This window comes from Petaurus breviceps, unplaced genomic scaffold (genome assembly GCF_028583685.1).
Source record: "Petaurus breviceps papuanus isolate PSGF00001 unplaced genomic scaffold, PetGlider_PUasm1.0 79, whole genome shotgun sequence".
NCBI classification, from domain to species: Eukaryota; Metazoa; Chordata; class Mammalia; order Diprotodontia; family Petauridae; genus Petaurus; species Petaurus breviceps.
In genome coordinates this window covers 7,066,475-7,084,008 of record NW_027186523.1, presented here as the reverse complement: position 1 = coordinate 7,084,008, position 17,534 = coordinate 7,066,475, and the positions used below count along the sequence as shown (strand labels likewise).

General features: G+C 38.2%; 1 protein-coding gene across 1 annotated transcript in view; it reads left to right on the top strand.

Moving 5' to 3' along the window:
* The window catches only part of LOC138175813 (protein kinase C theta type), a 198,860-nt gene that overhangs the window by 149,410 nt on the left and 31,916 nt on the right, over window positions 1–17,534 (top strand). The window contains exon 15 of the mRNA XM_069106315.1: window positions 16,235–16,373. Within this exon, the coding sequence (XP_068962416.1) occupies window positions 16,235–16,373 (139 nt within the window). The remainder of the gene's footprint in view (window positions 1–16,234; window positions 16,374–17,534) is intronic.

Here is a 17,534-nt window from a genome sequence, read left to right as displayed (position 1 = left end):
AGGTAAATAGATTATATATAATATACATACACATGTGTGTATATATACATTTTTAAAGACTCTTTTCAATAAGGAAACTCCCAAACATATGTCAAAACATACAAGAGTCCTTGAAAGAAACAATAACAAAACTCTTAGTTTAATAACTCTCTGATTATTCATATCCAATGAGGCATAAAATAGTTGAAACTTGTTCACCAAAGATGGTCGCCACTAACCAAGAAAAATGTCCATCACAGAGACCAAAAAAAAGAGGAGTTCTCTACAGAGCATGAGGTCTTCCAGATTCCCCTATTTGTGGGCAATAGTCTAATGATTCCATCAAGCCTTTACTTTTATTGTATTCAAAATCACTCAAAAGAATTAAGCTCAAGTAAGAGCACCTACCCCAGTGTTGGGATGACCTGGGGATCAAATCCCGGGCTCAGATACTTAGCACCACACCCAGAAATAACTGTCCGTGTAACCTTGAGCAAGTTACTTAACCCCAACTGCTTAAAAAAAATTTAAAAATAAAAAGAATTAAGCTTAACTACACATAGATAAAAACCAAATATCTGGTGAATGCTTGTTGTCCAAACTATGGTGTGCAGTTGGGCCCACATCCCATAAAATTTGTCCATTGCTACACATTCCTTGGACAGATACAACAACATGGACAGTGAACTAGGCCTGGAATTGAATGGAAGGAGCTGAAGTGTCTAGATTATATTTTTACAACACTTTGAATTACCCCAAGACTCTTCTTGAAACAAAAATTCATCTCCCTCATGTTCTTCCAGTGAAGCTATCATACCACCATCTCAGAACAGAACTGTGGGTTGCCCAAAGACCAATAAAGAGATACATGATAGTTGTAAATGGATTGTCGCACATTAACCAGTGAAGGAAAAGATGGTGAACTGGTCACCTAGCAAAGGTGAAGAATAACTGAAAGTCTGTGCTCCACTGATAAACACGTTACTGTCAGGAGGCATTTCAGGAAGTGCCTCCATACATTGGATGGAGATACAGAAAGACATGAATAAGAGTTGATACAGGATGAAGACATTTGGATTGATTACAAGTTGTACCATTGAAGTGAGTACCTATGTTGCTGAAATTCTAGATCCATCAAAACAGTGTAACCCACTTCAGGGTGTCAGAGAGGACCACCTTGGGATTTTCAGCTACACATTATACTCCTTATTCATATTGAGTTCTATTCCAAGAGCATCTTGACCACCACCCTTGCTACCAAACTGAAACAGCTCTCAGAGCACACTGTCATTCTTGTTCTAGATCTGGCCTTATGATCTGTCCTCATTTTCTTGGACCTCTGTAGTTTTTGACACTGATAAACACTCCCTTTTACAAGGAACACTTTACTCCCTTGACTCTATGACGGACTTCAATCCCACTTCTCTCTATCTCCTTTGCTGACTCCTCTCTTCTACTTATTAACGTTGGTGTTACATAACGTTATGTTCTTTGGGTATATACACATGCTATGTATGTATCTGTGTGTATGCATGTATATATATGTATATATGTGTGTGTATATATATGTATATATCAGGGGTACCAAAATAAATGGGGATATCATCTACATAAAGATGATAGGAAAAGTCGTATTTACATAATGAAGTAATGTAATGTAAATATAATGTAAATCATATTTACATGCATACACAATACATATTTACATAATTTGTTTATATATGTATGTATGTGTGTGTATATAAATTGGCAATCAGATCTGTATTAACATTGTTATTAATAAATTCATTCCACCCCAGTTTTCCACTTGGATTACATTTCAAATATTCCATCCTCATGATCTACGTTATTTCTAAGAGGACTCAAGTTCTGTGCTCTTGTTTTGGACACTCAATGGTGGGCCTGCAAACTCAGCTTTTCAAACAAGTTCTTAGAAAATGTGAATGAATTTAGATGCAAATCAACTCTTAATTAAATAGCTGTTAAGTTACCATCCTTCCATGGGAGAAATTCAGATATCAGATTTTGTAATCCAAAAATAATTTCCATATTCTCATATTTAGACAAACTCTGAATTCCAGTTCATACATATGGCTATTTTTTCCACTTTTTTTTAAGCACACAAAATTTTAATGGAAATTTTTTCCCCACATCAAATCAGCATTTTGACATTCTAACTTCCTAAACTTTCTTCTGCTTTCCAGTTGCTAAGGAAAAAAACCTTCCCAAACCATGACACATCAGCTGGCATGAACACATTTAAACATTAGATACCCAAGACCACAAAACATCCACCAGAATCATTCAGAGGAAGGATACCAGATCCCTCAAGCAGTGTTCCCAATGCTTCTTGTCCAAACAGAAGGATTCCTGTTATTTTTCTAAATCCATTTCAGGATTTCAAAGTCTGTAAAATTAAGTTTAAAAACCACCACGAGTCTCCCTGAATCTAGGCCCAAAAAAGACAATTAAAATTGATATAGGAGCTAAGTGGAGAGAAGACTCTTCACACTTGGTATATTTCACTCAGGTCTATGAGTTAAGCACTACTGAGTCCAGATAAGGAAAGTGAGGACCAGTAGACCAGGTGACCCACCTCTGTTCATGTGGTTGATAAGACAAATTCAAGTCCTGAACAAATCTCCCCTGGGTTCAAGTCTAGTGCTTCCATTCTTATTTTCATTTCAAATTCTGCTGGTATTATTTTCTCACAGAACATCAAGGCAAATACAATGGGACTCTAGGATTACATGGTTAACAAATGAGAATTGCTAAATTCTCAAGGCTGAAACTTATCTTTCAAGCTGAAGTTGAGATTTAGAACTTCTAGACCTAAGGTTCTGCTATTTTTCTTTTAGGTTAGTGATTTTTTAAAGGCTTTTTGCATACTACTGAGATTTTAAATTCTCCCAGGCCACTGGTTAACAGAAATTACTATATTTTTAGATCTTAAGACTGTTTCATTTATTTTTAAATTTGTATCGGGGGGGCACGCAGACCCATGCTGATTAGTGTCAGATTTGTCATTCAGGACTGCTTACTTTCCGATTTCAAAGTTAAAGCCTAAGCCTGCTGAATGTTAGCATTCAAAATTGTCTCTGTTCACACTTGCAAATGCAGCATCAGTGCCCTGACATAAAGAGAAAGCTGAGTCAAACCTAACTAACGCATTGCCAGGACTGTTCAGAGGGATGTATGAACACATGCTTATTTTACAGATATTCCCAAAGTCTCATGAATTCTGAGTTCTTGGCAGATTATAGCCGACAACTTGCATTCTCACAGGTCTATTTTGAAAACAGTAGTGTAAAATTACAGCATTGAAATAAAATGTGCATTATTCCGACACCACAATTTTTAGCTACAAAATTATCAGACAGATTATCATTCATTAAAATGAGAAGTTGCTTGATCAGATAGTTGTTCACACCAAGGGCTTAAATTTAATACTCCTAATAGTAAACTAATTATAAACTATCAGAATCCAATGGGAGCAGCAGGCATCATGGCGAGCTGGCCTAAGAACTAAGATGGCTTGGTTTAAAGTCTTACCTCTGACACACACTGGGGCTCTGAGAAAATCACAGCTTCTCAGCACTCTAGGCAACTTCTGTGACAATAATTTGCAGGGAAGATGCTGACCTGCATTGGTTGAGGAATTTTTCTCGCCCATAAGTTCCATATAGAAATGAAATAATAGATCGAATCCTTCCTCCCATCTCTATCCCAGAGCTGCTCTGAAATAATATAGAACAATAAAAAACAAAAAAAGAGAGATTCTCTGAGCCTCTTAGCCTATAGAAAGGTGAATGGCCTTAAAGCATGAGTGAGTGTCTATTGTAAAGGAGATAAGTAGGGTCAGTACATGATTTGATATAACATCTGCAGCCCACAATATTTCCACTTCCATAATAGGGGGCATTCATTGTGGTAGTGGGAAAGGAGCAAAGAAAAAAAGTGATGCTAGCTTACTCAAGCATTCTGGCTACAAGTGTACAAATGCTTTAAAATTTCAGTTCCTACTAAACAATCCATAGAGAAATGTATCCAAAGGAACTTAACCATGATGCTGGATATATGTCAAATATTCATGTTAAAGTCCATTTTTTCCATCATAAGTTTCATCAGCCCATCAAAAGACATTTAAACAAAGAATCATTCCTGATGCTTTGATTCCCTGGGTATAATGAAGTTTTTATTTTATTTTATTAATTTAGTTCATTCAGTGTAATAAATTTTGAAAGCAAAAGATGCAGTCTTTTTTCTCATTTTCTCCCATTTCCCTCTGTTGCTTAGCCAGACTAAGAGGAGCAAAAGTAGACAAAATAATACAGATAAATATGCCCAAATCAGATAGGTTAGAAGTTTCTTACTGAAAAAGAACTGCTATTTTTTTCTTATCCTTGATTCTGATTTTATTTAGGGGCTATTTCCCCCTCTCACTGATATGTGTGTTTTCCAGAAAAAAACTTCTAACCAATACACATACAACCAAACACATCTATTTTGGCACTCATACAAAGAGGGAAAAGAATACTTTTAAACACTCACAAGTCTACTGTCTTGGTTCCATGCCAAGTCTTATAACTTTTCTCTGCTCTTTCCTAAAGATAAGTTGGGGATAGTTAAGGGAGGGCTATTATTACTTAATTTTTCTTTTACATTCCCAATTACCTTTTCAAGCCCTAATATTAAAATGAAGTTTGTGGTATTCTATCATTGAAATGGTTCTAAAAGCTAACTACACCTCATTTATAACAGACTCAGAGTTAGGAGTCTGTTTTTTTTTTTCCTCTGCAGTTCCTGTGTTAGGCACTTGGAACGTTTTTCTTCAGGTTTGGTAAGAGTTGTTCCTAAGTACTTAGGAAAGATGGAGATATTTCTACAATTCAATAATGTTGTCAGAGGCAATTTGGATGAATATTAAGCTACATGCTTACAGGAAATAGAGGTATCCTATGCTGTCTCTGGTATTTCTTACGCTGAACTATTTTATCTTTTTTTTTTTTTGGTTCTACCTGTTGCTATGGGATTTCTAGCACTAGGCACCTTCTTGCAGTTCCTACCTTAGTGTTTCCCTATACTAGATTTAGCTTACAGAATTCCTTTGCCCTCTTGGTTGACTGGTTGACAATAGCTTACTACTATTCTTGTTAGGACCTCAGGATCTATTGGGAAACACTCAGGATTTTTAATCCTCTGATAAGGTATAGCCCAAAAGATCTCTGGATTCATTAGTAGTAATTAAACCCAATTGAGTTGATCATGGGAATTGTGATAATTCACATTCCAAAAGTTCCCCCGATTTATGGTTTAATCACAGGGATAATGGATTTTCTCTAAATTGGGTCTCCCAGAGCTAAACCTACTCTATAACTATAGAGGAATATGAATCTTAAAGTCAAATTCCAGCTTTCTAGATAGAGTGTTCACTGGCTACTACATCTCTTCTTACTCTAGGAGCGATTATGGGATTTCCACACTAGTTACTTTTGATACCTTCAAATTACTGAATGATCTCCCAGAAGTTCATAAATATCCATACCCTGAGTGCTTTTGTGTATAACAGAAAGTAGCAAGCTTTAGGTGGTTACCTATTTAAAGGCAGTCAAGACCCAAGAGGGGAATTCCAACTATTGATGTCAGGTTTGTTTTTTAATCTGAGTGATAGGTTACCATGAAATAATCCTGCCCAATGTGCCAAATGTTATGGGTTCAATTGACTTATTGAGTAAGACTAGAGACATGATAAATCTCTCTTCTCCTTCCTTACCATTTAGTGCTCCTTAAATGAGTAGTTAAATCTGATAAGTCTGCCATAATGCTAGAGAAATTAAAGGGCAGCTGATGCATAAAATATCTGTCCTAGTAAAGTTTATGAACGGATATAGGAACAGCTGGCTAGCACTCAGATAAAGAATTTAAAACAAAGGACCCAGGTGCTAAAATTTTCTTCCAGGTACTTCTAGGGGAGAGAATGTGTTCTTATGTAGGCTATAAATAAAGTCAGAGGACCCAGGTACAAGTCTCAGCTCTACCACTTACTACCTATGTAACCTTGGGCAAATCACATCCTACCTTCAGATTCTTCATCTATAAAATGGAGGCGTTTGACAAGATGAACTCTGAGGTCCCTTCCAACTGTAAGTCTACCAACTATAAACAAACTATAAACAAACCAACCACCCGTGCCACAAAAGTTCCAGCATTCCCATATCAGTCTGGGAAACACAGCAGCACAAAAGGGGCATCTTACTTTCCTGGAGATGTAAAGAAAAAGAGACTGTGTTCCCATCTCCAAGATGTATTGGTGATGTCATCAGTTTCACCAGTTCTGGGCCTTTGAATTTTCCAACATTTTAATTGTGAGGATATTCATTGTTATCTGTTGCCTCCATTCCCAAATGGGCAGCTAGATGGTATGGTGGATAGAACACTGGGCCTGGAGTCAGAGAGACCTGAATTCAAATCCAACATCAGACACTTACTAGTTCTATGATGCTGAACAAGTCATTTAATGGCTGTTTGCCTTAGTTTCTTCAACTGGAAAGTGGGGATAATAATAACACTCACCTCCCAGAGTTCTTGTGAGAATCAAAATAATAATTGTAAAGCATTTAGCACAGTACCTGGCACGTAGTCCTGTATAATTGTTAGCTATAGAATTGTCATAATTATTAGTATTATTATTATTTTGCTTTGAAACCATAGGATCCTAAGTTTAGAGCTGGAGGCCCTTAGAGCTCATTCAGTCCAGTGCCCTAATTTTTACAGAAAAGGAACTAAGATCCAAAGTAGCAGTAAATGGTAGATTTGAACTTAGATCCTCTCATTCTAGATCCAGTATTCCTTCCACAGTACCACTGGTTGAAGGGGCAAATACATGGAAGAAAAAAGAAGGTGCCAAGGGAATCTGGCACATTCCATAGTCTTTGGTGGAGTCTCTATGACATTTCTGTCTTTATATTCCCAGATACAAAGGGTTCACCCTCTACACACATACCTCTTATCTCTAAAGCTGCAATCCAGTGGAAGTTTGACCAAGCAACCTAATGGCCAAGTTTTACAAGGTTATCAAAAAGCCAAAAACCAAGGAACCAATAAGTTAATCTATTGCTTTAATATATGACACCCAAACCAGATTTCAAACTTCAAACATTCTTTATGGATTAAGTAAATGTTTACTCAGGCATTTTGTTCAATACTGCATATACTGGGCTATCTTATACCTTTGAGACAAATCATTAGGCAAATGGCAGTTGGGTAGGGACTCTGCAGCCTCAAGGCCACATGTGGCCCTCTAGGATAAGTTTGGCCCTTTGACTGACTTGAGGACCTAAAGGGCCCCATGTGGCCTTGAGGCCATAAGTTCCCCACCCCAGCAAGAATATGCTTCTATTATACATATATAGACATATGCACATATGTCTATATATGTATATACATAGAGAGATAGAAATATCTGTATGTATGTCTACAACTAAGTTTATTTTCCCTAAAACCTCATACCCCTTAACTGACCTTTTTTCCCCCCAGTGGTACCTCCATTCACTCAAGTCTCCCATGCTTGAAACATTGGTGTTACATAATTCTTTTCACTCAGTTAAATACATTCATTAACAATCTGCTATATGCAGAGCTTTTAACTCTAGGTGTTAGAGACAAAATAAACATGCAATGTAATCTATATCCCTCTAGTCTGCCAGTCTCCTAGAAACGTATAATATTTGTGGGGAAGTAGAACATGTATCCACGAAAAAGACATGATCATCAGCAAAGCCCAACCACATTAAGTAACACAGTATCATCTGCATTTCTCATATTCCATTTGCATTGTAGTTATTTGTGTCAGGCCTATCTCCTCCATTAGGTTGAAACATCCATGAAGACTGGACCTGGTCTTTGTGACTTTGTGTCCCTCAGGACTTAGCATGGCATTCTGCCCATAGGAAGTCCTTAATAAGTGTCTTTTGCCATGAAATGAAAGCAACATAGATAAGGAAGTGGAAAAGAACATGATTTTAATTGAGTGTCTAAGTACTCCATAAGTAAGGGGGAAAAAAGTCAAGAAGTAATCAGAATGGGACTGATTAAATGAAAGAAAACTTTCTGGCATAAGTTAGTTTTTGGTAGAGGGAAGATAATCCAGATGGAAGAGATTCGGTTCAGTGCAACAAGAACTTATTAATTATATATTAAATGCAAAGGTACTGTGTTTCATGCTGAGAATATATAAAATAACCCTTGCCCTCAAGGAGCTTACATTCTCCTGGAGGGAGGGGGAATGATATGTTCAAAATTAGCAAATAATATAAAATCACCTCCCTCCCAGGACTGTGATGGTCAAGTGAGATACTATTAGTAGGGCTTTGGAAAAGGGCTATATAAATACTAGCTATTCTTACTGTATTATCTTGACTTACCTGCCGCTGGAATTTAGTGACTCCGGAAGAGAGAGTGAGGCCAATGATTTTGCACAACTCTGCCTCATTTAAATCCAATTCGTGGGCAAATCAAGACATCACCCATCACATTATGATGTCATTGGCCCTCTTAGGAAAAACAAGCACAACCAACTTGTTTCAAAGTAATTTTAGGAAGAGAGAAGACATTAGGAAAGACTTTGTGTCCAAGGTGGTGCCTGAGCTGCATTTAAATCAGTGGTGTCAAGTTCAAATAGAACTAGGGGCCACTAAACCTGACGTAAGGATCCCTGGGCTGCATAGTGACCTAGAAAAACATATTAACAGTATCTGTCTTCTACTAGATTTTTATTTCTCTCATCAGATGTTTCCCAATTACATTTTAATCTGGGTCTAAACACACTCAGAAGTGTGGTCTGTGGGCTCTGTGCTTGACAACACCATCTTAAATGGAGACAGGGATTCTAGGAGGGGAAGATTAGGAAGGAGTATATTCCAGGAGTAGGGTGGTGGAGGCAAGAGATAGAATGTTATGTAGGGGAAAAACCAACCAGGACAGCTCAGCTTAAACAGAAAGTATGACAAAGGGTGTAATAAGAAATGACTAGAAAGCTAAATGGAGTCAAATGGTGAAGGGTCTTAAATGCCAAGCTCAGGATTTTTTTTATTTTACCCGGCAAATTGTAGGGAGCCATTGATGATTTAGGAGTAGACATAGCATGGACACATCTATATCTTTGGAATAGAAATTTGTTAGCCTCATAGAGGATAAATTGGACAGAAAACAAAGCAGGTTATGCATGAGCATTTTATATATATTAATTATTAATTAATTATATATTATATTAATACTTTTGATTCATTGTCATTCTCTCATGTCTAACCTTCATTTTTTTCCCCAGACACACCTAGTATTTAAAAACTAGACTGATTTTTCACAAAGTGACTGATAGATCTTCTTAGATTAAGGCACAGAGCACATCTATTTTTAGAACCAGTAAACCTGTTGTCATGATATTGTATCTCCTGGCAGTCTTGGCAGAAAGGGAGTGACAAGGGGTCAGCTCAGTGTTTGTGGCTTATGTGATGATTAATAATAGCGGGGGTTGGGGACGAAGGCTCAGGAATACTCTCCTGCCACAGAGTCCTGAGTACCTAGGTACAATTCTTCTCTAGACATCTGAAACATCAGGATCATAAGTAAATAGATCAAAAGTGTCTTTAAGCACTTTCAGGTGTATTAGAAACATTCATATGAAAGAAACCCAGATGAAGACCATATACAGGCTGTTATCCATAGCAGGGAAGATCCATTAGCAAATTTTTATGAATTACTATTCTCCTCAGGACTCCTTTTTTGAAAGAAAACTATTCCTTAATTAAGATCTTATAGCTTTATAAGAGTCAATTTGAAAAAATATTTCCTAGATTTCTTCCTCTATCTTCAATGTTTCAGAGATCTGTGATTAGTCAGTATGGGTACTGTGATCCCCAGGAGACAGCCTCTGAGAATTTCTGTGGCCAAAAATAATTCATCACCCTCAATCCCATCTGGTAATGAGCCTTTCTGACCTGACCTGACCTCAGACAACAAGCATAGTCAGGCCATAGTTTCACTTGGTAGGAGCTGGTGGAGTTTGCTCTTTGCTGGCTTCCTTCCAGCACCCAGATCACCCCTCTGCTAGATAGAGAAGATGCTAGAGGACGAACAGGGCTGAAATTATCATTTGCTGTTGGAAATGTAAATATATTCCCATTTGCTAACAAGCAATAAAAATTAATGAAAGATGATTGAGGAGAGTGCAAAAGCTGTCATGAAGCTTAACATCAAAAAAAAAAAACCCTAAAATCTTGGCAACTGATCCCATCATTTCCTGGTAAATAGAGAGAAAAGAAATGGAAATAAGTGTCAGATTTTATATTCTTGGACTCAAAGGTCATTGCAGGCAGAAACTACAGCTGTGAAATTAAAAGACACGTGCTCCTTGAAAGGAAAGCTATAGCAAATATGGACAGCATACTAAAAAGCAGAAACATCATCTTAACAGCAAAGGTCCATATAGTCAAAGCTGTGTTTTTTCTAGTACAGTATATGTTTTTGAGAGTTAGACTTATAAGCAAAGTTAGATGCCACAGAATTGACACTTTCAAATTGTGGTGCTGGAGAAAACTTTTTTAAAGTCCCTCAGACAGGGGCGGCCAGGTGGCGCAGTGAGGAAGAGCGTTGGGAGACCCAGGATTGGTTCCGGCCTCAGATATATGGCACCCACACAAAAAATAACTGGCCGTGTAACCTTGAGCAAGTTACTTAACCCCATTTGCTTTACAAAAAAAAAGTCCCTTAGACAGCAAGGAGGTCAAATCAGGCAATACTTAAAGAAATTAATTCAATTTAATGAAAATTGAAATACTTAAGGTGAAGCTTAAATACTTTGGCAACATAATGAGAAGACAAGAAAAGGCAATGATGTCGGGAAAGATTGAAGGCAAAAGTAAAAGGGGACAGCAGAGGATGAGATGGATAGAGAGTGTCATGGAAACAATGAACATAAACCTGGACAGACTGCAAGAGATAGTAGAGGCTAGAAGGGCCTGGTGTGGGATGGGATCACAAAGAATCAGACACAACTGAACAACTAAACAAAAGATTTCAGTTTAAATTGGCAAATGATTTAACATAACCTAATTGGTGAATCAAGCAATAGACCTAGGGCCTGAAGACATGGGCTCCTACTACCTCAGATGTTTGCTAGTTGTGTGACTAAGGGCAAACCACTTAATTTCTCTGAGTCTCAGTTTCCTCATTTGTAAAAATGTAGATAATAATACTTATTGAGTGCCCCAGAAGTCTTAGTACTTAGCTCATCGCTATTAAAGCTTAAAACTGTACTAAGATTTCTGGGGCCACTCTGTGTAAAGTACCCCATAAGCCTTAAAATGCTGCATAAATGCCAACTATTATTTTTATTAATTTCCCAAGTGACCTGTTAAAATGTTCATCCTGGTCATAAGTCATGATACAAGTAGATTATATACGTGCTGATATAAAAAGCTTGTGAGGGCATTCCCTTTCACATAAAGGTTTCTAATTTCAACGACATTTCAGTTGGGCCTGTTTCTCATCTTGGTGATCTGCATCACACCATCCATAATCTCTCTTCTAACCATGTCCTATCATAACAAAAACTATAAATCCTTAAAGGAGTTCAGCAGCTGACAGATATTCTAGGTGCCAAGTATTCCTAAATCAACACTGGTTTGGTGCATACACCATGGTTAATAGAGACATGTATGCATCTTCCACTAAACAGAAACATGCATGAACAACCTGTAGAGAAATACAAACATATAAACACATGCCCTTCTCTACATGCATGATCTTTCCCTTATAAAAAGGGGCGGGCCTAAAAGAATGGAATCTTGAGTTTGCAGAGTACCAGTCTCCTGGGAATATCAAGACTATTCTCATTTATCTTTCCTGTTGACTAACAAAAGAGCTGAGATTTCTGGATTAGAGGTCCAGAAATCAGCTTTTATTTCTGATTCTCACTGAGCTGTTCTGTGACCATCAACAAATGATCTCACTGCTCTCTGCCCCAGTTTCTAGGTTAATAGAGAAGATGAATATAAATGAGAATATTCATTGTCTTCCAAAGATTATCAGATACATGAGAATGGCCTCAAGGTCTGCAAAGCACTTTATAGACATGGTTTCACCTAATCCTAACACCCATGTAAGGGAAGCACTCATTTTATAGATGAGGGAAGTGAGGCTCCTTGTAAGTGTTGTTGTTCAGTAGTTTGTCATGTCTGACTCGATGACCCCATTTGGCAAAGATACTGGAATAGCTTGCCATTTCCTTCTCCAGCTCATTTTACAGAGTGCAGAACTGAGGCAAAAAGGGTTAAGTGACTTGCCCAGGGTCACACAGCTAGGAAGTATCCGAGGCCGGATCTGAACTCAAGAAGATGATTCTCCCTGACTCCATTCCCAGCACTCTATCTACCACGACACCTAGCTTGGACTTCTAAGTGAGGATTGTTTAATTCATTGCATTTGTATTCCTGGTGCCTGGCACCATACCCGACACATAAGAGATGCTTAATAAATATGTGTTGGTTGACTGACAATAGGTAGGTACCAGAGGCAGGATTTGAAATCAGGTCTTTCTGATTCCAAGTATGGCAACCTCCACACAACACCATGCTATGCTGACTTGGATGCAAGAAGTGGCATGACCGTATGTCATACAAGTCAGAAATGGAAGTGAGCTAATCCTGTTACAGGAGGGGAGAATGAGTGATGTGGCAAGCTCCCCTCTGCACATCTACAGAGAATTTATAGATCATTAGATCCTAGATTTAAAGTCAGAAGATCATCTAGCCTAACAACCTTATTGTACACGGGCAAAAACTGAAGGCTAGAGAGGCTGAGTTACTTGGGCAGGGTCACACAGCTGGTAAGTGTCTGCAGTAAGAGTCAAACCCAGATCTTCCTCTGATTCCAAGTTCAGTGCTCTATCTATTCTACCAGACGACTGCAATCTGGACTCCTGGAGGGGAAACCCACAGGACCCAAATCATAACTCCATTGTATTAGGGTCCCAGCATTCCTTCTTGCCACAATACCTTGCTTAGAGAGGTTCTCAAAAAATATGAACTGATGACTATATGAACGTGACTTTTTTTCAGAGCACTACTGAAAAGAAAGCCTAGACCCATTACATTTGTATTAAGTAAACAATCATTTTTTTGCTTTCTTTTTATTTGGGGGGGGGGGTGTTTTTCTTTTAAATATGAAGAGAGTGGATCGGAACATATGTAAGTGGTTTGTACCTGGCATATGAAATGACATAGTTAAAACCACATCCTCTTCATTCTACTTCTGCTCCTTTCTCAGACCTTTCTGCCCCTGACTAGAAAAGGTCCCCAGTTTAAGGTCCTTAACCACATTTTGTTAGTCTTACATCATAGTACCTAAGATTATAGGTTTAGAGCTGGCAGGAGCCTTAGAAACCATTGAGTCCAACAGATAAGGAAACTGAGGCACAGAGAAGTTAAGTAATTTGTTCAGGGCCATTCAGCTAAGTGTTGGAATTCCAGTCTGCCTGACACAAAGTAAATGCATAATAAATGCTTGTTGACTGACTCTCAGTCTAGAGCCCTATCCACCATACTGTGCTACAGAGAAAGTAACAGCACTCAACCATTTCAGAAAGGTCAGGGTAAGAAGCGACTTGTGATGAGATGTGATTAAAATCATGTGGAAGCGCCCCATTTCCCCAAACTAATCACCCTCAAGAGGCTTTCCATGATGCCTGAAATGATGACATCCAAGGGTTTAGAGCTGTCAAGGAATTTAAAGATGATTTAGTCCTACCCTCTCATTTAACAAATGAAAAAAATAAGGTCTAGAGAAGGTAAGTGGCTCAGCCAAGATTATACCGACAGAGTAACAAAGCCAGAGTTTGAACTCGCTTTTGAATTTAAATCCATCTCTCTTTCCACTATACTAAGTGGCCACCACCTCCGTGAAACCTTCTCTGGGTCCCTAAATCAGAAGTGATCCTCTGTCTTAAAGTATCTCCTGCCAATTTGTTTGAACCTCTCCTAATCATATATGTGTATGTGTGTATATGTATATGTGTATGTGCATATGTGTATATGTGTGTATGCATATATAAATACATAGGTGTATACATATGTGTGTATATTACTATCATATATTATGTAACAATAAACGGAATATACTGTAGAATATATATTCTAATTAGTAATTAGGAGAAATCCAAACAAAATGGCAGGAGGAATTCTAAGAGAGAGGATCATTTATGACTATATGTAGGGAACTACTGCTACTCAGTATTTATAACTTGTAATAAAATCATTTTTGTTATTAAGTCATTTTTCAGTCATGTCCAATTCTCTGTGACCCCATTTGGAGTTTTTAGGCAGAAATACTTGAGAAGTTTGGCATTTTCTTCTCCAGTCCATTTTACAGATTTGGAACTGAGGCAAGCAGAGTTAAGTGACTTGCCCAGGGTCACACAGCTAGTAAGTGTCTGAGGTCAGATTTGAACTCATGAAGATAAGTCTTCCTAGCTCTAAGCCCAGTGCTCTATCTACTGTACAACCTAGCTGCCCAAGTAAAATCACTACTTTAAGTTTATGTTTTCTTGTATGTAAATGTGTTACCTGGAAAGGTAAAAGATTAATCCATTAGTTAATATCCACTAACACATTGACATAGATTAGCTTATTCCTAGAAATGCACAAAACCCAAAAGGGATAGAACATAGTACAAGTACATTTTGATGAGGAAGGTAAGTAAGGGAAAATTCCAAAGCATAGAGTTCCCTAGATAAAGTCTAGATTAGGAGCGGGGAACCTGCAGCCTCAAGGCCATATGTGGCCCTCTAGGTCCTCAAATGTGGCCCCTTGACTGAATCCAAACTTCACAGAATGAATCCCCTTGATAAAAGGATTTGTTCTGTACAGCTTGGACTCAGTCAAAAGGCCACACCCAAGGACCTAGAAGGCCACATGTGACCTTGAGGCTGCAGGTTCCCCACCTCAGTCTAGAAGAAAGTGGCACTGGACTTCAAGGGATGGAATGCATTGATTCATTTATTCATCATGTATATATGAAGCACTTAGAGGCTTTACACACTTATAAAAAGATAACCAAGTTAGAATTCCTGCCTTAAAAGAGCCCATTATAGGCATTTCAAGGAGATGAGATATAGATAATTATAATGTAAAATAGAACATGATAACTTTACTATATATTTAAAAGAAACAGCAAGTTATACATAATAGATTTGAAATTTCATGTTCAATCATCTTTTTTCCATTCTGTGCTATAGAAATGCTTGTTTTATTTCTCAAGTGAAGAATAAAATTTTAAAATATATAAAACAGAACTAAGTCTATAAGAAAAATACAGTATACTATTAATCAAGATGCTTTCAGTTGGAGGAATCAGGAAAGCTTCATAGAACATTGGTTTGAAAACTTCAAAAAGCTCATGGCACAAGGATGGTGAAGCATAGGAAAAATTTCTAATGAGGAAACAGTGCCATCTTCTTCAGAACATTACCTCAAGTCTGAGTTCTCCTCACCTCTCACCTGAATTATTGCAATAGTCTCCTCCCTGGATTCCTTGCCTCCACTCCCTCCCCTCTTCAATCTGTCATGCAAACAACAGCCATATTTAGAGTCCTGAAGTACGAATCTGCCTGTGTCATTCCCCTGCTCAGAATGATTAATTGGCTCACCATTTACCCTAGGAGAAAAAAACAAACTCCTCTCTTTGGCACTTCACAGTATGGCCCCAACCTATCTTTTCAGGCTGATTTCCCATTATTACTTCTTACACATATTTTAACCAAACTTGTCTACTTGTTGTTCACCATGTACTGTATCCTGTCTCCCCCTTCTACCTTTGCACAGGCTATATCCCCTACTTGCCATGTGCTCTCTCTTTAACAGTGCCTCATAGAGTTCCTAGCCTCTTTCAAGGCTCAACTCAAGAGTTATTTCCTCCATGAGGTCTTTCCTGATCTCCACCTATCCCTCCCCATAGCTGGTCCCTCTCTCCTGAAATTACTTTGTTTTTATTTTGCATGTATTTTGTACTGGTTTACCTATATATATAACCCGTAATGTCAGCTGTTTGTCTTTTTATCCTCAGCCCCTGCACATAGTAGGCCCTTAACTAATGTTTGTTGTATCAGTCAGCCTGGTCCCATTTTTCAGTTGTTAATCCTATTCTGGGACTAGCTGAACTACCCTGTTCAGCTACACAGGTTGCTTTCCCTTTTATTTTCCAGGGACCTGAAACTGGACAACATTCTGTTAGACAAGGATGGACACATCAAAATAGCAGATTTTGGCATGTGTAAGGAGAACATGTTTGGAGACATGAGGACAAGCACCTTCTGTGGAACCCCTGACTACATTGCTCCAGAGGTAAACAGCTCAACAGAGGCTGAGCATCTCCTTCCCAGAACACCTGTCCATTGGCTCCAACACAGCCAGTTCTATCCTCTTAATATTGAAGGTGGGAGGATTTGGGTTGTTTGGGCTTGGGGCATATGAACTGTATCTTCTCATAAAACTTTGATATCAGTGCTCCCTAGAAACCATTTCATTGAAGCTTATTCCATATCTTAATAAAACTATTTCTCAGAGAGTTGTTAGGAATCCAGCTTTATCCTTCAATACTCATTCCCAGAATATGGCAGCCATTAGTAAGTGAAGTGAATCAGAAAGGGAAACTGACAAGAAACCAAAGGGAAAGCGGCTAAGTCTAGCTCCAGGCATACACTTCAAGTGATCAGAAACCTGATGTATTTTTACAGTGTGCCACCTGATGTATTTTTACAGTGTGCCCTTTAAAAATATTTCAGTAATTTAAATACTACAAATATTTCTTAGGTGTTCGCTGTGTGCAAAGCACTGTGTGAGGTACTGGAAGAGATGAAAAGTTTTGTTAAGAGAATCCCTTCAAACATGAAATGAATCGGTCAACAAATATTTATTAACAGTCTTGTAATGGGAGGGGGGATGGGAGCACATACAGTGATAATTATAATGCAGTACTTCAATGGATTTGTGATTTCCTCCTTCCAGTGGAACAGAATGTGATATATCCATGCTTTCTCAGCCTATTCAACTTGTCTTCCCATAGGAGATGCACCCAATATATTGAAAGTCTTACTCTGTGTCTCACATTGAATGGTTGTCAGTGAAATATGTGGCCTGGCTATCAGTTATCTTTCAATCTTGCCCCATGACTGGTCCATCTCCTTTTTCAGTCATACAGCTCTCTCATGATATTCTTTATGCCATTTATTCCATATTATCTTCATTGGTAATATGTTGTTACTTATTCATGGACACCATGTGTATCTCCATTGCCTTTTGGGTGACCCACAACTATAAATCTCTTAGAGACTGACACTTCCTGACTTTCAGCAATGCAAGCATCACCTGAAGAATAAAGTTGCTTAAAAGATAGAAGGACACATTAAGGTCGCTGAAAGCACTGCTGGATGGATGGATGGATGGATGGATGGGAGGGAGGAAGGAAGGAAGGAAGGAAGGAAGGAAGGAAGGAAGGAAGGAAGG